Source organism: Muscardinus avellanarius (genome assembly GCF_963383645.1).
Source record: "Muscardinus avellanarius genome assembly, chromosome: 19".
Lineage (NCBI taxonomy): Eukaryota > Metazoa > Chordata > Mammalia > Rodentia > Gliridae > Muscardinus > Muscardinus avellanarius.
The window spans coordinates 35,388,150-35,415,024 of NC_137805.1; the positions used below are offsets into that span (position 1 = coordinate 35,388,150).

Sequence of the window (26,875 nt, forward strand, 5' to 3'; positions counted from 1 at the left end):
ATCCCAGACACAGACAGGACTCGGTGTTCCGGGCACTTCCTGCTACCAAATCGTCCACACGTTAATTGGCAGAGGAGGCTTGGGGGGAATCTGGTCTCGGAGACAAGGACCGGAAAGTGGAGGAAGCCACGAATCCCCCAATCCCCAGCCTCTGTGGGCAAGGGCCACGTGCTGCCAGGTGGGGTGGTACCATTCATGGCAACAACAGGCTGTCTTAGGATCTGGGCTGGCTCTGTCCTTAAAAACCAGAGTTGGCGCCCCCACCCCTGGCCACGTGTCACCTCTCGTGTCTCACCACAAGCGCTGGTCCCCGACCCACAAACATCTCTGAAGCTTCCACAAGTGTCTCCTGGTCCATCCTCATGTCCTTCCAAGGGGAGAAGAGGCTGTCATGATTCCCACTTCTCCGACGAGGAAGCTGAGGCTGGGAGGGCTGCGCTTGCCCCCGGGAGAGCTGCGCTGGGGCCACGGCCTCGGGGTCGCCTCTCCGCACCGCACAGCACTGCTGCTGCACTGAGGACTGGGCTTCCGCCTTGGGACCCAGTGGGGCTGCCGCTCCACTCCTCATAAGGACCCAGAAATATGAAGGTGGGGAAAGAGGAACTTTTTTTTTTTTTTGCGGGTCTGGGGATGGAACCCAGGGGCCTTCAACCTCCAAGCTACACCCCCTGCCCTATTTTTCATTCTTTATTTTGAAACCAGGTCTCGCTGAGTTGCAGAGGGCCTCACTAAGTAGCTGAGGCTGTCCGCGAACCGTGATCCTCCAGTCTCAGCCTCCCAAATGCTGGGATTACAAGCATGCGCCACCACGCCCGGCTAAGAGGAACATTTTAAAATCATCAGAGTAACTTAAAACGGAATCTACAAAATCCAGGGGTGACATGGGTGGGGGCCTGGCCACTTGGCTGACGTGGCCACTTGCTGGGCAGTGTGGAGGGAGCAGGGCAGCGACCCTGGGCACAGAGCCCTGGATAAAAACCTCATTTCCTAAAAGCTGACCGCAGAGTTCCGTGGCCTCCAGCCGCCTTCCCCTTAAGATGGTAATAACAGGGCCAGGCTCAGACGGTCATGAGAGAATAAATCAGGCACCAGAAGTAGCCAGCAGAGAGCCTGGCAGATAGTAAGAAAGCCCTGGGTACCCTACAGCCATTCCGGTCACCGCCATCAACCCGCCCAACCTGATATGACTGGCAATAGGCTTCAAACTGGGCCTAGTAGCCCATCATTCCTCCACAGGTATTAAAAATAGCCACCAGCTGGCATGAGAGCTCACGTCTGTAATCCCTAGTACTTTGGAGGCTGAGACAAGAGGATTGCAGAATTGAGGACAGCCTCAGCAACCTAGCGAGACTCTTAGAAACCTAATGAGATCCTGCGTCCAAACAAAGGCTGTGTGTGTGGCTCAGAGGTAGAATGCCTCTGGGTTCAATCTCCAGCCCCCCCCCCCAAAAAAAAATAGTCACTGAATGCCTACTATGTTTCAGGCACTGACTAAGAGGCAAAGGTTAAAACAAACAAACAAACAACAACAACAACAAAAAAAAAAAACCAGAGCAGGTCCTGGTCCCAGACATGCGTTCCCACAAGGAAGATGAGCTCTGCAATAAATATATAAATGTATGAGGGGTGCAGGCTCTGCAGGCTCTGGGGGTATCATAAGGACGCTCCTACCCTGAGAGACGTGGAAGCTTCTGCACCGGGGCCTTCAGGACGGCCGGGTGTGAGCTGGGCAGGGAGGGCGATGTGCGTGTGTGTGTGCGTGTGTGCGCGTGTGCGTGCGTGTGTGTACACGGGGAGGGCAGTGGAAGGGCCGGCAGGGATGACCAGCGCTGAGTTCCAGAGAGGTTGAGTTTTACGTGCAAAGAGATATATTGGTGGCTGGGGTTTAAAAACTGGAAGATATCAGCACCTACCAGTTATTTATTTTATTTTATTTTATTTTATTTTATTTTATTTTTTTGGTGGTACTGGGGTTCCTGGAAGCCCTTCTACCTCCGGGCTACACTCCCAGACCTATTTTATATTTTTGAAACAGGGTCTCTTACGCCAGCGCGGCTGGCTTCGAACCTGCGCCATCCTCCTGTCTCCGCCTCCCAAGCGCGGGGATTACAAGCGTGCGCCACCACGCCCGGCTATTCCTTATTTTTGAAACAGGGCCTCACTAAGTAGCTAAGGCTAGCCATGATCCCGGATCCTCCTGTCTCCGCCTCCCAAGCGCGGGGATGACAAGCGTGCGCCGCCACGTCCGGCTTTCCCTTCCCCTTTATGGGCCTAAATGCACAGAGAGATGACTAAAAAGATTTTATCGAGTGGTTAATAATGGTTATCTGTGAAGGATGCAATTTTAATCCATTTTTCTTTCTTTGTGTTTGCTTGTGTTGTCTACGGCCATACCACCCGGACGCAACTGATCTCACGTATGCTTGCTTGTGTTTAATTTTTCTTTCTTTCTTTCTTTTTTTTAATCAATGAGCACATGATATTTTTACAAGACTCACAAAGCTATGCTTTGGGGGGAAACAAGAGAAGAAAAAGATGCAAGAATGCCTTGTTTCCAAATGTATAGCAAACAGGCAAAGCCATACTCAGAAAAAAAAATGTAGAGCAATAAACTTTTTATTATTAAACAATAAACAATAAAAGTAAATGAGCTAAAGAATCGGAAATGAAAAATTTAAACATCTACGGAGAGAAAGAGGAAGGGATTAGTAAACATCAAAGGGAAATGAATAAATTAAGAGAAAGAAAAGTAATAGAATTGAAATGTAACTCCGGTGGTTGGTTCTCAGAATAAAACAAACAGAACAAAGTAGATAAACCAATAACATGGAGAAGCCTCCAGCGGAGATAAACACGAAAAAAGAAAAACATACGACTGTGGGGCTATGAATGGGGCACAATTTCAGGTAAAAGGCCGCAAAAATGGTAAGATAGTACTACGCAAGGTCAGTGGGAATAACTGTATAGATCCCAAAGTAATAAACAATTGATTTTATGAAGATGGTATATCCTTCGTAAGACGTGTGAGAAAGCTTTCTCAAAAAAAAAGTGAAGGAAATATTTTACTAAAAAACAAAACAAAACACAACAAAAACATAGAAGATGCTGAGGGTGGTGGCGCACACCCGTAATTCCAGTACTTGGGAGGTTGAGACAGGAGGATAATAGGTTGGAGGCTGGCCTCAGCAACCCCGTGAGGTCTCATTTAAAAATAAAATAAAATAAAATAAAAGAGCTGGGTGTGGTGGCGCACGCTTGTAATCCCCACGCTTGGGAGGCTGAGACAGGAGGATCGCACAGGTTCAAAGCCAGCCTCAGCTACTTAGTGAGGCTCTCAGCAACCTAGTGAGACCCTGTTTCTAAATAAAATATAAAATAGGTCTGGGAGTATAGCCCGGAGGTAGAAAGCCCCTGGGTTCCACCCTCTGTACCACAAAAAAATTTTAAAAAATAAAAAATAAATAAAAAATAGGGATGGGGGTGTATCTTGAAAGTAAAATGCCCCTGGGTTCAATCCCCAGGACCAAAAAATAAGAAATATGTTGGACTTACCTATACATCTCTATATATGCATATGTATATATATATGAATATGTATTTACCTATACTAAACTATAAAGGGAGGCAAACTTATTTCAGGAAGTAGAAATTCACATTGCATTTCTTTTCTTTTTTTAGTTTTTGCAGGTCTGGGGATGGAACCCAGGGGCATTCTACCTCCGTGCTACACCCCAGCCCTACTTTATTCTTTATTTTGAAACAGGGTCTCACTGAGTTGCAGAGGGCCTCACTGAGCAGCTGAGGCCGTCCACGAACCGCAATCCTCTGGTCTCAGCCTCCCGAATGCTGGGATTACGCGTGCGCCACCGCGCCCGGCCACATTGCATTTCTTTTTCTTTTTTTTTTTTTTTTGTGGTACTGGGGTTTCTGGAAGCCCTTCTACCTCCGGGCTACACTCCCAGACCTATTTTTATATTTTTGAAACAGGGTCTCTTACGCCAGCGTGGCTGGCTTCGAACCTGCGCGATCCTCCTGTCTCCACCTCCCAAGCGCAGGGATTACAGGCGTGCGCCATCGCGCCCGGCCACCTTGCATTTCTGAATGAACTCAGTAATAAAATAGCAATTGCCCCCACCGTAACTGGTTGCTATAATGAAATTCAGGAGAAATGTGTGAGCTCTGTCAGAAAATAGTTGAAGAGTAGGAACTCTGGGAAAATTGTACGGTCAAATATTAAAACATACTATGAAACCAAGGTAATGTAAAAAGTGCCGCAGGACGTGAGAAAGCCCAGAGAAGAAGCCCCTCCTGCGCCACGGCCTCCCTGCCTCCTCTCCTCCCTTCCCAGGTGCCAGTCTGCAGAGAGGATTCGGGGAGATGTGCTGGGCCGAGCAGAAGCGGAAGGTGCATCGTCTCTGCAGCCAGCGTCACCTAACTTGACTTGAACGAACACACCAGAAGCCGTCTTGGGGAGCAAACTCTACCTGGTTCATAGGAGTACGCTGACAACCTGCTGGGGGTGCTGAGGGGTGGGCCCCAGGGATGCTCCGGTCAGACCCAAGAATTCCTAAACCAACTTCTAGAGCAGGTCTTGTTAATGGAGCATCCTCTGCTCAGTGAGTACAGGGATGGCCTGGGCCTTCGGTCTGGGGGAGAGGCCGAAGCTGCAGGGTTGCCACGGCAACCGGACCAAAAAGAGCCCGATGCAAAACCTGCCAAGAGCACAGAAGAGAGATGGTCAAGGAGACAGAGCCCCGCGGGAACCTGGGAGCGCGGGAGGGTGCAGGCTGTCTGGGGGAGCCCCATAACTTTGTTCACCAATAGTTAAGTAGGTGGGGTTTGGGGGAGAAGAGAAAGATATGAAGCCCTCCGTGTGGGTCAGCAGGGAAGAAAGAAAACCAGCCGCTGTATGGAAAGTGCCTGGCGACCAAGAACAGCCTTGTCACGCATATGCCATGCCAGCGCTGCCCAAGTGTTATCGCGTTTAAATGTCAAGACAACCCCATCAGGTGAGGACGGTTAACGCACCCATTTTACCTCTAAGAAAATTAAAGCGCAAGGAGGTACACCTCCCAGAGTACCGCACGAGGAGGGGAACCTGCTCAGGACAGCAAGCAGCGGGGGAATTCAGATCCAAGCCCAGGTCCCCCACATCCAGAGCCAGGTCTGCACTTGGCCCTGTGGCAAGCGGAGGGGCTCAGCGACTCGGGGGGCGTGGCTCGACACCCCCAGTTCTGTCCCATGTCCTTGGCTGGTCATCATTCACTGCTGCTGTGGACACCTGTCTGGGCAGCAGGTCTCCTGCCACATGCTGGGGCAGAGTGAGCCTGGTGCCTCCCACATGTGGGAACCGCTGTGCAGGGCCAGGCCCAGGTCAGGGCCACCAAAGCTCCCCTAGAGGGAGCAGGCCAAAGGGCCTGGCCATCTGCCTCCTGCCGAAGGCATTAGGTAGCTTCCTAGCGAGGACGCAAGAGCAGGGAGCAGGAATGTGTAGCGTTCGCAGGAGACAGGGATCCCGTGCACAGGCACAGGGGCCTGAGGTCCGGGGCTCCTAGTGAGAAGGGGAGCCCTGCGCGAAGGGTTAGTGACCCTTTGGGTCCAGAATCTCAACTGAGGGCCCCACAATTTGCTGCAATCAGGGCCAGATTCCTCTGGTCCAGCTGCTGCCAGTGCTACAGGTGTCTAGCCTGAGGCTTTCTGTCCAAAGGTTCATTCCTGTCCTCCCAAGATCTCTGAGGGTGGGATTCACTGATCCGCCCTTCCCTGGCAGGGGCTCGCAGCCCCCATGGGCAGCCAGCGGGAACTTTGCCTCCGCTCACAGTGGCCCCTGGAGCCTCCCCCGCCCTGGGTCTTCTTCTGCTCCTTCCCAGGAAGCTGCCTGGGCAGAGAGGCGCCTTCCTGCTGGTGAAGTCCTGCACCAGCTTACCCCACTGCCCACCTGTGACCAAAGATGGACTGGCCCGGGGTGCGAATGTCGCTCGTTTAAGCCCCAGAGCGTGGCCACACTTGCAGCGGACAGTGTCTGAGCCCAGGGCCCTCCTGGGGGCAGCAGCCCCTCTCGGGGCCACTCAGGAGACTCTCTGGAGCCAAGCTCGCCCTGCACCCTCTCCGCCGCTCCCCGAGGGCCCGGCTTTGTCCACGGGGTGCATGAACAGAGGTGGCTGGGGTGGGGGGAAAGTGGCTGGCCTCACACGGCCCTTAGTGGCTGCAGAGACGGGAAGTGGAACTGGGCGTCCTGACTCTGGCCTTGGGGTCACTTTCTGGGGTGACCGGAGGAGCTGACGGCACCTCACTGGGAGAGCGCTCTGCCCAGCTAGCGCGCTGTGACGGCTCCTGCAGCTTTCTTTGCCTTGGTCCTCTGGAAGGGTGTGGGAAGCCATTGTGCCAGTTTGGGCCCCTCCTGCCTAGCCATCCTCAGTCACCCAGGGTGAGGGTCCCCTCTCCAGTTCAGCCACTGGAGAGGGCTGGAGGAGGGGTGGTGTTGAGGGCGTAAAACACTTGGGGACAAGGAATAAAGTTTCTACCCCACTTCCACCAGTTTCTGGCTGTGTTTCAGGACAGGCACCTGCCCTTCATCTTTTTGTGTGGTACTAGGGATTGAACCCAGGGGTATATTCTATCTTTAAGCTCTATCTCCAGCCCTATTTTAATTTTTTACATCGAGACGGTCTCACTAAGTAGCTAAAAGTCTCACTAAATTGCTGAGGCTGGTCTTGAACCTGCGATCCTCCTACTGGGATTCCAGGTGTGCAACCCCAAGCCTGTCTACCACTAGTCCATTTTTAGAAGGTAGGGCTTTGGAGATTGAATTCAGGGGTGCTCTACTACTGAGCTTACACTTCTAGCCACTTTTTGATTTTTTTAAATTTTGAGGTAAGGTCTTGCTAATTTGCCCACTGGCCTCAAATTTGCCACCATCCTGCCTCAGCCTCCGGAGTTGCTGGGATCACAGGCGTGTACCGTTGCATCTGGCCACCGGTTGCTCTCCTGAATGTCAGGTCCACATCTGAAACGTGAGGCTGATTCTAGCCCCCTCCATGGTCAACAGGAGGGTTGGATGAGAGAGGGTGGGCTGCACTGCTACCACCGGCTGCAGGGTCTGCATCTGGCCCCTCTCCAATAACAGTGTGCACAGCACGCTACAGTTTGGGAGGTGTTCACATAGGCATTTACCTACCCATTCATTCATTCATTCATTCATTCATTCATACAGTGAGTCAAATGAAGCTTCTCTAGACACCTGCTCCACTCCCTCCTTGAAGCTAAGCGTAATACTGTTGGCATGGGGATTTTCACCGTTACTCCATGGAGTAGACAACACTAGCTCCATCATACCAGCTCAGACACACACACACACACACACACACACACACACACACACACACACACGTCCAAGATCCCCCAGTCCACAGGACTGCAGGCTCCAGGCTCCCAGTCGCGTGCCCTTGCTCGGGCCCCAGGCTGCCACCTCCGTAGCCCTTGGCCGCAGCCCAGCGCCCACCCCGGGGGCTCCAGAACCTGAAACCAGGAGATTCTCCCGGAAACGCCATGTCCGGAGCCTTCCGCGGCACGTCCCGCTCTCCCCGGGAGCGCTAATATTGAGACGAGGCGTTTTATTTGTCTTGCTGTCTTTTCTAAAGACTCTACCGAATTCTAAATGGGAGAGGCAGAGCACGCGAGACTGACTTTTTATTTTCCAGCCAGGGCAGGGGGAAAATGACGCCGATAAATCTCAAGTTTTATGTGCTCCAGACATTCTGCGGAGCCAGAGACGGCTTCTCCGCAAAGCCGGCTGTACATTAAAAGCTCATTTTGCCAAACATGGCCCTGAATATGCAGTCGGAGGGAAGAGCCATTAGACAGAGCGGTATCAAAGCGGCTGCTGACGAATGGCCCTGGGTCTGCCCAGAACCCTCCCTCCCTCTCGACTCGGGGGCAGGTCCCGGAGCTCAGGAGCTTGGCACCCTGCCTGGGATGAGCTGAAGCACCTGGCCCCTGCGCTCTGCACGCCGGGGTCACGGCTCCCATTAGCAGCCTGGCAGTGGGTGGCGAGGGCGGTCCCAGAGGGCGGCTAAGCGACCATAAAACATCACCAGATGTTTTATGGACTCTGGCAGAAGGGGTGGAGCTTGGTCTGAACAGGGAGGTCCCCCTCCAGGGGTGACATTTCTGGTTTTTGCCGCAGCCCTCTGGACCCCCAAAGCCCAGGCTCAAGGCCGCCACTTCCAGGAAGCCCTCCCTGTGTTGTAGTTACTTCTGAGCGTGAATGGCTGCCATGGGAGCTGGACAGTGAAGCGGGACTCAGTCTTGGCCCCCTCTCCCCCTGCTCATTCGTTCGCTCATTCACGGAGGTTAGCTGAGTCGGCGGGCCTGAGTTCAAATCCTGGCCCCATCATTTTGATAGTTTTGTGGCCATGTCATTTACCTCTCTGTGCCTCTGTTATCCCGTTTGTAAAAAGACAAGTCATCGTACCTCTTTCTCGGGGTCATAGATTAAAGGAGACAACAAATACAAAGGGCTTAAGTGAGCCAGGCATGGTGGCGCAGGCCTGGAGTCCCAGTATATGGGAGGCTGAGAAAGGAGGACCACAGGATCGAGGCCAGCCTCAGCAACTTAGTGAGGCCCTCAGCAATCTGGTGAGACCCTGTTTCAGAATAAAAACAAAAAAATAAGATAAAATAAAATAGGGCTGGGGTACAGGTTGAAAGTAGAACACCCTGGATCCAATACCTACTACCAAAAATGTTGGGAGTCTCAAGTGGAGGCCGAAGGAGTAAGGGCTTAGTAAGCGTCAGTAGACTGCAGCTACAGAAAAGTCAGCCATTTATTTGGGAAAAGTTCTCAAGAGCACATAGGGCCGGATGAGGTGTGGTCCGTACCCTCCAATGGCCAAGATAAGACGTCTGACCACGTGTGCGTGTGAGCGGCGCCCCGCGGGCCAGCCGTGGCCAACTTGGCGCTTCTGAATCTCCCCTGGCCGGGAGGTCACTCTTCGGGCAACTGAGAGCCACTTCCTGCGCAGCCTAAAGGCTGCTGAGAGCACTGGGCATGGAGTCAGCAGCCCGCGTTCGAGACCCCCCGCTGCCCTGTTTCTAGCCATGAGATCTTGAACAAGCGATTCTCTTCTCCCATTCACTCAGAACTAAACAGACACTGGCGGTGCACTGCTAGCCGGGCCCCTTGCCAGGAGCGGATGCCAGAGGGCGCAAAGCCTCCATCCCAGGCTGACAGTCCGGATGAGCGTATAAATGGCCAACCACATACTTCCACGAATTTATTCTGCCCCGCCTTTATGTAAACTTTTGGGTATGTTGTTTATCATTGTTTTGTATTTTCATACATTAAAATAATACTTACCTTGACTACTGTGTGCGTGTGTGTGTGTGTGTGTGTGTGTGTGTGTGTGTGTGTTTTGTTTTGGGCACTTCCTTAACTTTCATGATGGAGGCAAGAGCTTTATATGCCGACAGCCCCAGAAAAAAAGACTGCTGAGTTGGGTCCGAACGCAGGAATAGGAGTTCGCCAGAAGGACAATGGGGAAATCTTCAGGCCTGGACGGGAGGGGTTCCCAAGCTGGGGCAAGTCGGTCCTCTAAGAGATAGCTGGCACTGTCTAGGGACACTCTTTCTGTTGATTTTGACTAGGAGTGAGCTACTGAAGGTCAGGCATAATGGGCAGGGGCCAGGAATGCTGCTAGACGTCTACCAATGCACAGCACGCCACACCCCAACAGAGAACTGTCCCACCCCAAATGTCAGTAGTGGGAGGTGGAGAAATCCGACACTTAAGAAAAAAGATGGAAACACTGGCACAGCGCAGGACCCGCCTCGGGCTCAGCTCTGCGCCTTCCTAAGCCTTCCTACCTCGGAGGGCCACGGGGAGGAGACGGTACCAAGCTTGTACACAGCAGGTGCTCAGTAAACGCGTGCGCTATCCTTGTCTACCTTGAAGACGTTCTGAGCTTTAGAGCCAACAGTTCTCGAAAGAGACCGTGCCTCCGGGTTCCAGAGAAAACTTTGACACAGAACAGAACGTGTTTGTTGCTTTCTGACCCTTCTTGCAGGGAAAGCCGTGCATCTTATCTCCCGACAGATGTGATCCTGTGCGTGGAAAACCGGCCTGTGCACTTACCGGGTTATCACTGGCCTGACTTTTAACAGGGAGTGAATTTTTATGACCGAGTTGTAAACCTTTGCAGAAGCCATTTTTAAACTACAACACACACACACACACACACACACACACACACACACACAAACAATGCTCAGATTTCTTAACTACATAGCTGCTAAATTAAGCATGAGGGATGGGACTGGGGAAGAAAACCAAAGTGGCCTAAAAGAGTTAGTGGAGGTAAAATAATGTTCATTAAAAATAGAAACACACACACACACACACACACACACACACACAATCTTTTGTGTTCAACTTCACACTCGTACATCATAATGTTCCAGTAAAAGGCCATTTCCCCTGAGATAATAAAAGAATTGAATTTTTCCTTATCGGTCATCTATTTTTCTAGCCCAAGCTATTACTCCCGCTCTGGGGTTGCTAAGCAACAAGAAATATTAATAGCAGCTTTTATTAGCTTAGCTTTTGCAGCCGAGTACCAGAATGAGAAAATGGGGGACATAAATGTGTTACATAAATCTTCAACCTTTCAGAGCCGGTGTTAGTCTCTGTTTTCATAATGATTTATTGAAGTGATGGTTCATTTATGAGCAAGAGGAGTGCCGGATAAGAAAACGGAGCAGTCCCCTGCAGGAGTGTTGGAAAATAAATAATTAGAGCAGGGGAGCAAAAGCTGTTTAAAGCCATTTTTCTGAGTTTTATAAAATGTAAAGAGACATATTTCGTTTCCTTACCGCCTCTGAAAAAACAGGGGGAGGAAGTCCCACCCGCACTCGGATGCATACAAAGAAACCTCCGGGCCTCTAGAGTTGCGGTCACCCCCATTTGGAACCCTCGGAGGCCCATTCTGGAGATTAGTCTCTCTTACTCCGCCCTGCGGAGGGAAATTAGACAAAAACATGGCTTCCCTGCGCTTATTATCCTGCCTCCCTGTGCTTATTATCCTGCCTCCTGCCCATAGGGCCAAGAAGAGTTGAGTCTTAGCCCGGGCGGGGCGGCACACACTTGTAATCCCAGTACTTGGGAGGCTGAGACAGGAAGACCCAGGTTTGAGGACAGCCTCAGCCATGTAGTGAGACTTTCAGGAACCTAGAAGGACTTTCAGCAACCCAGCAAGACCCTGCTTTCAAACAAAATAAGTGGGTAAATAAATCAAAAGGGCTTGGGGCGCAGCTGCAGCTCAGAGGTATAGAATGCCCCTGGGTTCAATCCCCATTTTGTTTTCTTTTTCTTTTGAGGCACTAGGGACGGAACCCAGGGGCATTCTGCCTCCAACCTACACCCCCAGCTCTATTCTTATTCTATTTTTTGAAATAGGGTCTCCCTGGGTTGCAAAGGGCCTAAGTAGCTGAGGCTGGCTGTGAACCTCCATCTTCTTGTCTCAGCCTCCCGAATGCTGGGATTACAAGCGTGCGCCACCGCGCCCGGCTTCGGTCCCCCTTTTCAATCCCTGGGACCCCCCACACTCACACACACAGTGTCTCGGGCCCTCGCCGTTTGGGTAAACAGTGTATATGACTTTGCCATTGCTTTTCAGTGCCAAGTCCTCACCCCAGCCAGGTCTGGTGTAACTAATATGGCTTCCTTTGCCTTCTCCATGCTGCCCCCATCTCCAGACACCCTGGCCAGGGACAGAAAAGCAGGAAGGGAGCAGAATGAGGTGGGGGTGTCGGGAAGTATATCGAGGGCTCCCAGAGTCAATACAAGGGCCTCGCTCCAGACTCCAGGCCCAGGGCTGCAGTGATCTCATAGGAACCATCTCCAAAGTTAGCCAGAGGTGTCCGCCAAGCACTGCCCCCCACAGCCTGCCCTGGGATGCCACTGGCAAGCCCTTCCCTTGGGGAGCGAGTCTCTGCGCCTGGCTCCCAGTCCTGTTTGTGCTGGGAGGAGAACCCACCCAGGCAGGGTGCTTTTTTTTTTTTTTTTTTTGTCCCCCGTGGTACTGGGGATGGAACCCAGGGGCATTCTAACTCCAAGATACACCCCCAACCCTATTTTTATTCTTTACTTTGAAACAGGGTCTCACTGAGTTGCAAAAGGCCTCACTAAGTAGCTGAGGCTGTCCGCGAACCGAGATCCTCCTGTCTCAGCCTCCAAAGTGCTGGGATTATAAGCGGGCGCCATCACGCCCTGGCGGGGCGCTTTGGATCAGGGGTCCAGAGCACAAGGGTCTAAAACTCAGCACTAGAGACTTTGACCCAAACTGACAGGATGTGCGCCCCAGCCCGTGGCACGGCGTGGCTGGCAGCGGGATGCCTGTGGAACCTGAAACCCTTCTGCTCTTCCAGTCTGGCACGACACACCAAGCCATGGCACCCATTTTCCCGTCCCTGAACTCCTCAACATTGGAATCTCACCCCCATTTCATAGATAGAAAAACTGAGGCTGGGAGAGACGTGACCAGTCTAAGTTCCCAGAGAGAGCAGGCGAGAGTCCCCCTGGGAGGACGGCTGAATGATACCTGCGTGCCACGTCTGTGCTAACGGAGGCCGAGACCGGGCCACACAAGCTCCAGCGACCCACAGGAGACGCAGACCCCCAAGGCACCAGGATCCACGGCCAGTGTGGGGAGCTGGGAAGAACTCATTTCCCCCTGGGGCCCAGCCTCTACCTGCCCAGGGGACTCTCGGCCCAGCCTCCACCCGCACAAGGGATTCCCACGAGCATCCCTGGTTTCACAAAAGGTGCAGGCTCCCCGGGGAGCTTGTCTGAGGACGTCAAGCTCCAGCCCTTCCCAGGATAATTCTCCCTTGAGTAAACCAGGACCGACTGTACCAACGTTTTCCAAGGAGAACTCCAAAAATAAATGATTTCAGACTTAACGGAGGCTGCTGAATACATTCCACTCTTGGAGTTTCTTTGGGTATTTTAGAAACTGATTTATACATACAATATCTCCCTCGGAATGAGACAATCAACACACACAGGATAAAATTATTGAGTTATGAAATAGGGGTCAGATGGAGGTACGGCGCTTTAAATTAAATCGGCAAAATATATCTTTCATGCTAAATTGACTCTTTTAGTCTTGGAAACGAATGTTTAATCAGTTAAGATGCCGAAGTCGGGGAGAAGCCTTGAGCATATTTAATTTTGTCAAGGGGCCTGATTCCAATCCGGTCCACGATTCCCGTTGGCAGTCATACCTTTAGAAAGGAGAGGGGCGAGTCCACACGTGGCTGCGGGGGCCAGGGCAGCTGGGCGGGGATCAAAGCCAAGGGGGCCTGGCATTCAGGAGCGGCCTCGCCTCCCTGCAGGGCGACACCTGGGCGCTCGAGCACCCTGGCTCTGTGCCATCTGAGGCTGAGAGCTGGCCCTCCTTCGGTCACTGGTAAAACTGGGAGGCAGATGGTAGGGCGCCGATCGGGGTTTGAGTTCTGATTTTGCTGCTAAGAATTTGACGGCATTAATTCACTCACAGAGACTTACAGAAGCTGCCCTGACCCTGTGCCAGTCCCCCACTTCCTATAGGAAGCAACATTGACCGTTTCCAAGGGTCACTCTGCTAACCCTGAGCTGTGCTAAGCACTTTGCAATCCCGCCCACCGCGCCATGTCAGTACCGTTGGTATGCCCAGGGTACAGACAAGGCCGTGGAGGCCCCGGTCAGGCTTTGTGTCTCCGGAGTTATTAGAAAAATCTGTGCTCCTTATCCTATATTCCCTCCCCACAAAGGACAGCGCCCCCCGTTAGGAAGTGGTAACACAACATCTCAGTCACGAGCCTCTTCAGGTTATATCTACAGCACCGTGTATTCACCTTAGGAAAGCATTTACTTCATCTTTAGAAATAGGTGATATTAAATACCAAATGCCTGTGTGTCCCTATCTCTATGAACTACATAGAGATGTGAGACTGTAATGCACCAATAAAAGTATAAAAATTTTAAAAAGTAAAAAAAAAAAAAAAATAGGCAGTATTAGTCAGCTTTGCATCGCCATAACAAAAACCCGACACTGGCAACTTAGGAAGTAAAGAGAGGTTTACTTTGGTTCATGGTTCTGTAGGTTCAAATACAAGATTAGGTGACATTGTTGGGTCCTCTGGCAAGAGTGGGCCGTCATGGCAGAGGTATGAATGACAGCCAAATGGTCACATCTCCAGCCAGGAAACAGAGAAAGAGAAAGAGACCTGGTATGCCCCCCAGGACATAAAGACCTTCCACTAGGATCCTTTAAAAGTCCACAACATCCCCCAATAAGGCCACCCTGGGGATCAAGCTTTTACACGTGGTCCTTTGGGGGCACCACAGGGTGGCCTTTTCTCTGTCTTCACGAGAGTTCTTCAAGCAATTACGCAGCTCCCAAGCCCAGAGTAATGGCTGGTACTTAGTAGGTGCTCAATAAAGAGCAATGGCTAGAACCTAGCTGGTGCCCAATAAAGGCTGTTTCACAGCTGAAGATCACCATGGTGGGTTAGACAATGCCCCTTCTTCGTCAGAGATAGCAGGCCCTGATCCTTGGAGCCTGTAAATACGGCTGTATTTGGGAATAGGGTCTTTGCAGATGTTACTAAACTAAGGATCTTGAGATGGGGGGGGTCATCCTGGGCTTGCCCTGCATCGTCACAAGTCTCCTGGGAGGCGGGGGGGGGGGTTCCATGGGTAGAAGCAACATCAAGTTGGGGTTAGACCACGGGGACATGGCCAAGCCCCAGGGAAGGCCCCGGAAGCCAGAAGCAAGAACACGCTCTTCCCCGAGGCCTCGGGAGGAAGTCCGGCCCTCCCCGCAGCTTGACTCAGTGCAGGGTGCTGGCTGTGGACCTCTGAGGCTGTACGAGAACAGATTTTTCTGCTGCTCTAGGGCGTCAGCATGTGGCAATGTGTTAGGGCAGCTAGAGAAAACACCCTCGCCTTGGGAGCCTTGGTTCCCTGGGCTCCTACTACCTCCTTCCTCCCTGTGTTGATAGGATGTGAGAGACATCTGCAAAGTCCTCCGCCCGGTGCTCGACACCTAGCAAGTGAGGACACAGATTCCGGGTCACCCAGGCAGCACGCGCCGCCCGCGGACCCCCGCCCCAGCCCTGTAGTTCCCACGATTCTGACAGGTCTGTCGTTGAGGGCCCCCCGTTTCTCCACCAGACAGACCTAGGAGACGCGTGCATTCTTATCTGGTTTTCCCAGTTGCTGCGGCTTCTCCCCTGGGTAATGGGGTTTGGCTTATCTTTCATTACATAACGAGCGACTATAAAATCCAGTGAACCCTTGCAAAGCCGGACTAATGGAAGAATTAAGGCGATCTGAGTTGGGGAGGCGTCTTCAACAGGAGCGAGTCATAAAGAGATCTGGAGAATGACGACAAAGTGCCCGCTTGGACGGAGCCCAACGCAAGAATTTCCAGGACGGCGGCGAGGGGTCATCTTTGATAAACAGACAGCACGCTCTGTAATTATCAGGGCTATTACAACCAGGCGTCTTATGCACGCGCCCGGGAGTCCCCGCAATCTGTTCCTTTGGGTAAATGAGACTAAAGGGGAAACGTGGCCATTTGGTTGCGGCGGGAATTCATTTTTATTACTAATAATGACAACAGCAAACAGGCCCTGATCCTTCCCTCTCTGTGAGACATTTGCTAAGACTTTACATACATTATCTCAGCTACGTTTCGCTGTGATCTTGAGGGCAGAGATGATTCCAAGACAAGAGAGCTGAAGCCCCAGAGACAGAGCCAGGAGCCGCAAAGCCCGTGCTAACCACTGCCCCATACTGTCTCCCTTGGTCACCGCACCGCAGGAGCTCAGCAACCTGTGGCCCAGGACTGCGGCCACCTCCCCCCGCAGCATGGCTCCTGCACACACGATCAAGTGTCCACCGGGTCTTACCCTCACTCGTGTTACCACAAATCCTGGACAGCGACAGTTTCACTAGGAAACTAGGCGGGCAAGCAGTTAAGATGGAAACCTTCTAACAGGTGGGCCGGGCCACACGTCCATGGAGTTGGAATCAGTGCGTCTCTTGGAGGAAGCGGCTAAAGACCTGCATTATTAATGGGCCCACAAATGAAATATTCATCGTGGAATGCAATTTGTTTCTACCGAGCTCTGTAGTGAGAACTGAATACGACACAATTTTGATTTTTTTTTTTAAAGGGGAGTCCTGGGGATTGAACCCAGGGCCGTTCTGCCTTTGAGCTACACCCCCCAACCCTATTTTATCTTTTCATTTTGAAACAAGGTCTTGCTAAGTTGCCGAGGCTGGCCTCAAATCTCCCGTCTCAGCCTCCCAAATACTGGGATTACAGTGCACACCCCCGCAGCCGGCTAAAATGTGGATTTTGAGTTGGCTCCCCCTCCCCCTCCCTCCCTCCCCCGCCTTTTTTTTATTTCTCATCTCGCTTCACAAACAAAACAAAAATGTGAGGGACTTAAAAACACGCAGAGCGTGCCAGGGTTTTTAAGCAGGGAAAACTGTTGGTAGTAAAACTGGAGTAAACAATAAGAAAACAGAATAGAGCTGAGACTGTTAGAATATCAACAGCATGCCCGAGGGTCCCAGGCATCTGCTAGTATCGAGCACAACTTGGTGGTGGCTTCCTGGGAAGCCACGGCAGAGGGAAACACAGGCCACTCGGCACCGTGCGATTCTGATAGGAAAGTAAAGCGGCAGCCCCATTCCCGCCACAGGCGTGCTTGTGGCCCAGGCTGATAAAACCAAGGACCGCTTCTTCCAGCACACAGTGGTAGGCCCAGCAATGCTGTCGTGGTGGTTCCTGGTTCCTGGAACACCCAGCCACTGCCAGAGACGTAGGGAGTCTTGCTGGCTGCCAGCAGCCATAAGGCCTGCTGTGTGGCTATGGGGATGCAATGGAGCCCCAGATCCTGGATCAAACCATGCCTGAAACCCTTTATACGCTCCTGGATATTTCAGTCCTTTTTGCGTAACTTAGTGTGAGTTTGGTCCTTGCCACTTAAAGATAAATTAAGAGTTATGAGTTGTAGCCGGGCGTGGTAGCGCACGCTTGTAATCCCAGCATTTGGGAGGCTGACACAGGAGGATTGCAGTTTGTGGAGAGTCTCGGCTACTTAGCAAGAGACCCTGTTTCAAACAAAACAAAACAAAACAAAAACCAACAAAAAATAGGGCTGGGGGTGTAGCTCGGAGGTAGAATGTTCCTGGGTTCCATCCCCAGTATCGCCCCCCCCAAAAAAAAAAAGAGTTATGGGTAGTATATATTACTAACCGTGAAGGGGGAAAAAAGCAAAAATAAACACAGATTCCAGTTTAGGAAAAGTTGAAAATTTCCTTATAAAGTTTTGTCTTTTGTATAGAAAAAGAGAGTCTGCTAAATTCCTATAGGTCCTGATGGTTTCAATCAGCCACTCGGGGCCGGGATGTAGCTCAGTGGCAAAGTGCTTGCCTGGCAAGTGTTACTGCCCTGGGTTTGATCCCCAGTCCAAAAAGACACACACACACACACACACACACACACACACACACACACACACACACACACACAAGACCCCCTTTGAATCAGCCGTTCATGCTGAGAAAACAATGTGCTGAGCATAGCGTCCAGGAGCCTTAGGATCCAGGTTGCTGGGCTCTTTCTTCTCCTCTCTCCCTCCTTGACCTCCGGCCGCTCTCCAGCTCAGTAAAGAGAAGCAGTCACAGGTGTCCCCGGCTCCTGAGCACAGTCCCCGGCGCGCGCTGCTCCCAGCAGGGGCTCCTTCCAGGCCTCTGTCTCATGCTAGGCTTCTACCTAGATCATGAACTTTTTTTTTTTTTTTTTTTTTTGGTGGTACTGGGGTTCCTGGAAGCCCTTCCACCTCCGGGCTACACTCCCAGACCTATATTTTTACATTTTCATTTTGGAAACAGGGTCTCCTAAGCCAGCGCGCGTGGCTGGCTTCGAACCTGCGCGATCCTCCTGTCTCTGCCTCCCAAGCGCGGGGATGGCAAGCGTGCGCCACCACGCCCGGCCTAGCTCATGAACTTTAACTCGGCGATCGATCACGCTCTTTCCTGGCTGTCTAAGCAAGATACAGTTTTTTTTGTGTGTGTTGTACTGGGGATTGAACCCAGGAGCATTCTATTTCTGAGATATACCCCCAGCCCTATTTTACTTTTTGTTTAGAAACAGGGTCTTGCTAAGTTGCTGAGTCTCACTACTTGCTGAGGCTGGCCTTGAACCTGTGATCCTCCTGTCTCAGCCTCTCAAGTTATTGGGATTACAGGCGTGCACCACCATGTCCCCCCCCCTTTTTTTAAAAATTATTTTTCATTTTGAAACAGGGTCTTGCTAAGTCGCTGAGGGCCTTTCTAAATTGCTGAGGCTGGCCTGAAACCAGTGATCCTTCTGTCTTAGCCTCTCAGACATATTACCATGCCTGGCAAGGCACGATTTTTTTTAAGTATCATTCTATTTAAATGAAATGCTCCAAACAGCACATATATAGAAATGTAAAGTAATTTGTGGTTCCCTAGGGCTGGGGGTTGTGGGCAGCAGCTTGAGAGAAGTGACTAAAGGAACAGGGTGCTCGTGGGAGAGTTGTGAACATGGTCTAAAATTGGCTGCATAGGTGGCTACCGACCCTGTAAATACATGAAAAGCTACTGAATTGTATGTACACTTTGAATGGATGAATTTTATGGTATGTCAATTATATCTCAAGTTAATTTTTTGTGGTGCTGGGGATAGAACCCAGAGGTGTTCTACCTCAGAGATACCTCCCCTACCCGTTTTTAAAAATTCTTTATTTTGAAATAGAGTCTTACTAAGTGATGGAGGGCCTTACTAAATATCTGAGGCTGGTCATGAACCTGCGATCTTCCTGCCTCAGTCTCCCAAGTACTGGGATTACAAGTATGTGTCACCACACCCACTCCTATTTTATTTGTTTTTAATTTGGAAATGGGGTCTTGCTAAGTTGTTGAGAGCCTCACCAATATGCTGAGGCTGGCTCTGAACCTGCCATCCTCCTGTCTCAGCCCCCCCAAGTACTGGGATTAGAGACATGCGCCACCACACCTGGCAAAACATAATATTTTTTTTTAAAAAAAGATCATTTCACTTAGATGAAATGCCCCAAATAGGCACATACGTAGAAATGGAAAGTAATGTGTGGTTACCTAGGGCTGGGGTTGTCAGCCAGAGGTTGAGAGTAGTGACTAAAGGGACATGTTGCTCGTGGAGGGTGACAAACATGGTCTAAAACTGGTGGCATAGGGGGCTACCTGACCCTGCAAATACATGAGAAGCCACTGAGCTGTGCACTTTGCATGGGTGAATTTTATGGTATGTCTATTATATCTCAAATTATTATATTATTATTATTGCTATTGCTATTTTGGTGCTGGGAAGAGAACACAGGGGCATTCTACCTCCAAGACATACCTCTGGCCCTGCTTTCTTTTTTAACTGGGAAACAGGGTCTCGCCAACTCGTTGAGAGCCTCACTGATTTGCTGAGGCTAACTCTGAACCTATCATCCTCCTGCCTCATCCTCCCAAGCACTGCACCGCCATGCTTGGCAAGTTAAACATTTTTAAATGAGATTATATTATGAACAAGCAATAGAAAAACCCTGAGACCTTATAAACAGAGACTTGGCAGTGACCACGGTGAGGACACCGAGTTTCCCCTCCAGGTTACCCGGACTCTGCGGATCCCATGCGAGCCCCCAGTTGAACCCAGGGCCCAGGGCCGGGGGTGCCCACTGCAACTCGGCATTGGCTCCCCTCGACCCCTTTACCCGCCGTGACCAGCGGGGCCGTGGCACGAGGCAGGACTCACCGTGGGCAGCTGGCCTGACAGCAGGTGGCTGTCCTGGGCCAGCACGTTGGACACCATGAGGGCCGGGAGGTCCATGGCTTGGTAGGGGTAGGCGGGGAGCAGGCCGTTGGGTGCGAGGCTGTGGCACAGGGTGTGGTAGCTGGCCTCGTGGTCCCCCAGGTGCAGGAGGGGCGGCTCGGGGAGGTTGGGAGGCGTTATCGGCGGGATCTCATAGTCTTCGTTGCCCTCGCTCTGGCTGTTATAGGTCTAGAACATCAAAAAGGCACATTGTTGGGGGTCAGTGCCTTAAAACCACAGCGCACATTCAAGCGCACCCACAATAGCAATGATGCCCCCGTGGCAGAGAGGAAGGCCGAGGGGCTGGGTGGCCCCATACTCAGACAGACTGCTGCGCAGTTCCCCGAGCAGGCGGACGCTGCTTCCCCCGAGGGGATCTGTCCACCGAGACCTGCCCTCCCAGAGAGCAGACTGGCTCCTGTGACCGGTTTCTCTGTTTACTCACCAGGTCTGGTCTCCACAGCCATTACAGATGGGGACTCTGGGCCAAGGAGGGAAACGGGCCGCCCAGAGTGGGCGGAGGCTGGGGGATGGGGCTGCACTGTCCGCTCCTGCCCGGCGGTCCTTCCGGGCAGCTGGGCAAGTTTCTCTTATGTGGCCCCCAGACTCACCCCAGCTGGGGCCTCTCTAGTTCTTCCGGTCTTGATAAATGGGATACACAGTCCCAAGGGAACAAAGCTAGAAGCCAGGGGGCGTCCTGGCCACCTCCCATCCAGCCTTCTTTATTTATTTTCTTCCCCTCTGTTGAGCTGTCCAGAAACCGCAGGGACACAGTGGACAGAAACAGGGTACTTTGTGCCATAGTTCTTGTGGGCATCCTTTAGCAGGCAGAAGGACTGCTCGTCTATAAAGGGTGAGTGGGTTTTGAAAAATACTACACGCGGGGTTTTAATTTTATTAAATTAACTTCCCTGCATCTACTGAAAAGCTCAAATGACCCTTCCCTCTTCGGTCCAGTGAATAACGTATATAACTTCGGTGTTGGCGTTTCTTAAATAAGCCTTTCTCAGTCACGATGTCTTATTCTTTCTAAGCTAAGTTGCTGACGGTCTCATGAAGTTGCCGAGGCTGGCCTCGAACCTGCGATCCTCCTTTCTCAGCTTCCCAAGTGCTGGGATTACAGGCGTGCTTCCGATCACACATCCCTTTTCTGCTGTCTCTCGTCTCTTCCGGAGTATAGACAAGGAAGTGTAACTCCCCAGGCTAACCTAAGCATGGCACCAAAGACCCAACGAGGAAAGTCTGAGGCGGGAAGATTGAGGCCGATCCCAATTGTGAGCCCAACGCAGAAATCCTCCTCCGTGAGACTGTGGTCTGACAGCGGCCCTGGTCCTCGGCCGCGGGCCTCCTGTTGTCTGGGTGGGTGGTGAGCGCTGGGGACAGTGGGCTGAGTACAGCTATGCCAGCAGCAGAGAGCACATGGCACCCAGAGGCCTGCTGGCTGGCTGGCTGGCACCACGGTTCCACGAGGGAGAGCCCTGGGCTGGCCTTTAAAGCACCAGGAACAGAGGAGAGGGGAAGGCCCTTCCACCCTCCAGCCCCTCTTGGACCCCAGCCTTGGTCGCCTCTCGCTCGCCGGCTCCCCCTGCAGGGCAGTGGTGGGATTAACTCGCACAGGGGCGACCAGCCCGGGAAGGTGGCCCTGCCTACCTCTGGCTTACCTTCCTCTCTCTGTTCCCTGGTCAGAGCTTCTGGGGCTCAGTCCTGAGCCCTGCTCCCTCTGCCCCAGGTCTCTCCCACCCGGACCTCAGCCAGGCTCGGTTCCCGCTCCCCTCTTGGGTATCTCAGAGCCACCCCATATTCCCACAGGATGATGGGGCACCTGCCTCCCATCCTGCACCTGAAGTGACGCTATCCGGGTCCTTCCTCCCAGAAAATGACACCATTAAGTTAAGAAAGCCACAAACCTGGCACTCACCCTCGGTCTGCCCTCCAACCCAGTGGTGCTCCCCCAGAATACCTTAAAAACCTGCCCGTTTCTCCCTGTTGCCACTGCTGCTGCCCCAGCCCGGGCCACCACCACGCCTACCTCGGCAGTGACAAGAGATACTTGCCAGCCGGGCGTGGTGGCGCACGCTTGTAATCCCAGCATTTGGGAGGCCGAGACAGGAGGATCGTGGTTCGAGGACAGCCTCAGCTAGTGAGGCCCTTTGCAACTCAGTGAGACCCTGTTTCAAAATAAAGAATAAAAAATAGGGCTCGAGATATAGCTTGGAGGTAGAATGCCCCTGGGTGTCATCCCCAGTACCGCAAAAAAAAAAAGAAAAAAAAAATTGCCAATCTAGCCAGCGATTGACCCTGGCTCTGGACCCTCTGCGATCCCGCTCTGCCCGCTGGGCACTCTCTGGTCATCTGCCTTGCTGCCACTCACCCCCCTCTGGATTGGTTTAAATGTGTCCCCGACACTTCAGAGCAGGTCAGACCCCAGCGCACCCCAGGCTTGCCCGCCATGTCTCCTGGAAAATGCTCATCTAGTTTTAGTTGGCTGACTTGCGGTGCGGTTCGTACGGCGTGTGTAGTACGGGGATGGAACCCAGGGCCATTCGATCTCAGAGCTATGCCCCCGGCCCCTTTTATTTTTTATTTTAAAACAGGGTCTTGCTAGGTTGTTGAGAGTCTCGCTAAGTAGCTGAGGCTGGTCTTGAACCTATGATCCTCCTGTCTCAGCCTCCTGAGTACTGGGAGTGCATCACCATGCCCCGCTGGCCGGCTGGTGTATATTTGGCGTGTAACGTGACTTCTGCTTGCTCTGCCCCGATGCTCACGTCACATCCTGGCGCAAAGTGTGAGCTTAAAAGCGGTTCACCGAGCAGAAGCCAGGGCCCAGGGTGGCGACGCCAGACACATGTTATTTCAGGGGCGACTGGGGCCGGGCGCCAGGTCCCTCTTATGCAGGAGGCAGTGCGGTTGGTGGCTCAGAGCAGGACGGCTGGCGTCTGAGTCCCGGCTCTGCCACTTACTACCCGTGTGTGTCTCTGGGCACATCACTTGCCTCTCTGCGCCTCAGTTTCCCCCTCTGTGACAGGGTAGTGACGGTGTCTACAGAGCCACTGCAGGGAATAAATGAATGGATTTGCGTAAGCCGCTCAAACCCAGCCCGCCTCCTCGCGCTCTGTGAACGCCGTCCTGTCCCTGCCTGCGGGTCCAGAGACGTCGAGTGGCTCCCGGGGACGCAGAGCTACACAGCTACACCCTCACTCACACGCTGCGGGTCTGTGCGGTGTGTAGTGAGCACGCGTGCACGCACACACATCTGTGTGCACACCCGTGATGACCGTGCCCAGCCTCACCGCTGAGACGGACTGGGGACCTGCCCCCTTTAGGTAGGTCTCCCCTTAGCAAGCGGAGCCCCCTGCCGGCCTCCCGGGCCCCTGCCTCTCCCACGGCTGGCCTCCCTCCTCTCAGCCCTCCGCAGCCCCAGGGCATCTGCCTCCTGCTGGAGTCTCCCTTCCCTCAGGTCTCAGCTCTGCGCGGTGTCATGGTGACTGGCAGTGTCTGGCACGCGGCAAGTACTAAGTAAAATGCCATAAATGAGTGCCCCAAACGGGGGTTGCCCAGACTCGGGGTTCACACCCCCACTGCCTAAGGCTCAGGAGTGTCGGCGGCCACCTCCTCCCTCCCTGTCCTCCAGGACCGGGAACAGATGCCGCCACGCGCAGGTGCCTGGTGAATCCCCTCCATTCCAAACCCCCCAAACCAGGGTGGGGGCTTCCGAAGTGCCGTGTGCGTGTATGTCCCGGTTAACATGAGTTACGGTCGCGATGAGCCTGTCATGCGCCAATAAAAACACACTAAGGAAAACCAAACCAGACCTCGAGCCCCTGGAACCAGCCCAGTCGGCCAGAAGCCTTCTGGGGAAACAAGCATATGTTGTGTCAAAATATTGAAATAACACGATTACGGCAATTTATTTAAAGAGGCAATTAGCGCACTTCGAAATGAGCAGCCATACACGTGCGTGCCTCGACACACCTCGACGCAAGCCAGGCTGTCCCGCTGCAGACTCACACGGCGTCTCCGCGCGCGCTCCCCCTCCGCTCGCCAGCGTGCTGTGACCCCCAAAGAGGTGCCTGGAACCCCCGCCTTGCAGACACAAGATGCGGCTTAGGGAGGGGCCTTCCACGCCACGTCAGACGCCGCCAGAGCCCCCCGTCCGCTTCCCCTGAGCGAGAGGCGGCCGCGGTGATTCCTTCGCTCTGAATCACGGTGCTCTCACGGAAATACAGACCGACAGGCCCCGCGGCCAGAGCTCTGGACCACCCAGCACAGGAGAGGAGTTGCCATATTTTTTACGCACTGGTTCCGAGAAGCAGGTAATGCTGAGCTGACTGCATGACCTGGAGTTCTCTCTTGGGTCGGAGAAGGGCGAAGCCCCCTCCTGAGATTCTTGGGAAGAGGGTTTTTTTTTTTTTTTTGAGGGGGCTGGTACTGGGATCGAACTCAGGGGTATTCTACTTCTGAGCTACACCCCGAGCCCTACTTTATTTTTTTAAATTCTGAAACAGTTTCACTAAATTACTGAGGTCCTTGCTAAATTGCTAAGGCTGGCCTCGGACCTGCAATCCTCCTGTTTCAGTCTCCCAAGTACGGGGATAACAGGCCTGAGCCACAATGCCCGGCTCTGGGAGGAGCGATCTCAGAGCACCGAAGGCAGTAACTTCTCAGGGGAGCACAGTCGGTGGGCAAAGGGGAGACTCTGAGCTCCAGGCAGTAGTGGGGAGGAAGGGCACTGAAGGAGACCCCGTAGGTCAGACCCCACTGCACTGACAAGGCTTCCAGCCTATCACATGAGCAGAAGAAACTCATTCATTCACCGTGGTAAAATAAAACGACAAAGTCATTAAACACTCAACCACAAAAAGTAAAAAAAAAAAAAAAAGAAAAGAAAAATTCTCAGCCAGGCATGGTGGCGCATGGCTATAATCCCAATACCTGGGACTGTGACAGGAGGATCACAGGTTTGAGGCCAGCCTCAGCAACTTAGTGAGACCCTATTTCAAAATCAAATAAAAATAGGGCTGGGGGTATATTTCAGAGGTAGAATGCCCCTAGGTTCAATCCCCAGAGACAGACAGACAGACTGACTGACAGACTGACTTTTAAATTTTCTTCTTTGGAAAAATACTCAAAGCTAGAACCTAAGAATAAAAAGTGGATGCGAGGGACGGATTCTAGCAAGAACAGCAAACTGCAGAACCGTGACGGGTTCTGTCCATCCCGGGCTCGATGCCGTGGCCACAGGATTTCATGAGACTGTTGCATACGGGGACTCATAACATAGACAAGATGGAGGACCGTCATCGTCATACTGACCCAAACTCCCAACTAGAGGGCTCTGGCCACAAAACACGACCTTCGTTAATGGAGGACATTCCAGACACAGATCCATTCTTTACGTTGTAAGGAAAACAAGAGCTTAAATAAATTTGTTAAAATGTCTTAAAAGGCATTAGGGTTGCACACAGTATATAATTAGCCCTTTTAAAGGGAATGATTCAGCCAGGCATGACGGCGCACACCTGTAATCCCAATACTTGGGAGGCTGAGACAGGAGAATCACAGGTTCAATACCAGCCTCAGCAACTTAGCAAGATCCTGCTTCCAAATTAAAAAAACAAACAAACAAAACAAACAAACAAAAAAACGCCGGGCGTGGTGGCGCACGCTCGTAATCCCAGCATTCGGGAGGCTGAGACCGGAGGATCGTGGTTCGTGAACAGCCTCAGCTACTTAGCGAGGCCCTCTGCAACTCGGTGAGACCCTGTTTCAAAATAAAGAATAAAAACTCAGGCCAAGGATGTAGCTCAGAGGTAGAATGCCCCTGAGTCCCATCCCCAGTACAGAAAATATACTTATTTATTTATTTATTTATTGGGTGGTACTGGGGTTCCTGGAAGCCCTTGAACCTCCGGGCTACACTCCCAGACCTATTTTATATTTTATTTGGAAACTGGGTCTCCTAAGCCAGCGTGCGCGGCTGGCTTCGCACCTGCGCGATCCTCCTGTCTCTGCCTCCCGAGCGCGGGGATTACAAGCGTGCGCCACCACGCCTGGCTGAAAAAATATTTAAAAATAAATAAATAGACAAACTGATAAGTTGGGTCCCCCCCCCGCCCCCCCCGCGTGATCTCGCAGTGGAAGCCAGAAGTGGAGATATCGCGAGACTCCAGGTGCCTCGAGACTCCAAACATCGTGATGCTGCAGATGTCACGAGAATCGGCACGCCCATAAAGCAGCGGTGCTTCCGATCCCCCACGGGACTCAGCGGCCAATGAGGACTATGCGCAGCTCTCCCCCACGGCCGGCTGACTCTCAGAGGGTACTGGGATTGGGGCGGAATAAAGCAGTGGTCTCTGATAACCCCGTTGGTGTTTTTACCTCCCTCCTAAACCCCCTAACTCTATTTTCAACCTAACAATACATGCATACATACATACATACAATAGAGCTCCGAGGTAGAATGCCCCTGGGTTCAATGCCCATCACCACAAAATGAATGAATAAACGGATTATACAATTCAGTGGCACAGCTGTACGGCACCACCTCTACCCAGCTCTTGGAGACTTTTATCACCCCCAAAGAACACTCCGGACCCATGACATGGTTCCTCCCCATCGCTCTGGCCCTTGGTGAGCACGGTCTTCCCTCTGCCTCTATGGCCTTACTCATTCCGGGTGTGTTCATACACATGGACCATATGGCATGGGACCCGCTGAATCTGATCTCTCACTTGGGAGGTGTTGAAGCTTCTCCACGTCCCCCTTAGTATAATGTATCTTGTTCACCTAGACTAATGCTGTCGAGGTTCATAGTCTATACCGGTACTTCCTTCTCTTTTATCTTACAAAATAGTCTGCTGTCTGTATATATCATAACGTGTTTATTCAAAAGCTGGGTGTGGTGGTGCTAGCGTGCAATCCTAGTACTTGAGGGGCTAGGACTAGAGGATTGC

At 52.3% G+C, this 26,875-nt stretch overlaps 1 protein-coding gene across 1 annotated transcript in view; it reads right to left on the reverse strand.

The window, feature by feature from the left end:
- Positions 1-26,875, reverse strand: part of TOX2 (TOX high mobility group box family member 2) — a gene marked incomplete at both ends in the record, with an annotated part of 131,045 nt that overhangs the window by 19,733 nt on the left and 84,437 nt on the right. The window contains one exon of the mRNA XM_080716504.1: positions 19,866-20,111. Within this exon, the coding sequence (XP_080572630.1) occupies positions 19,866-20,111 (246 nt within the window). The remainder of the gene's footprint in view (positions 1-19,865; positions 20,112-26,875) is intronic.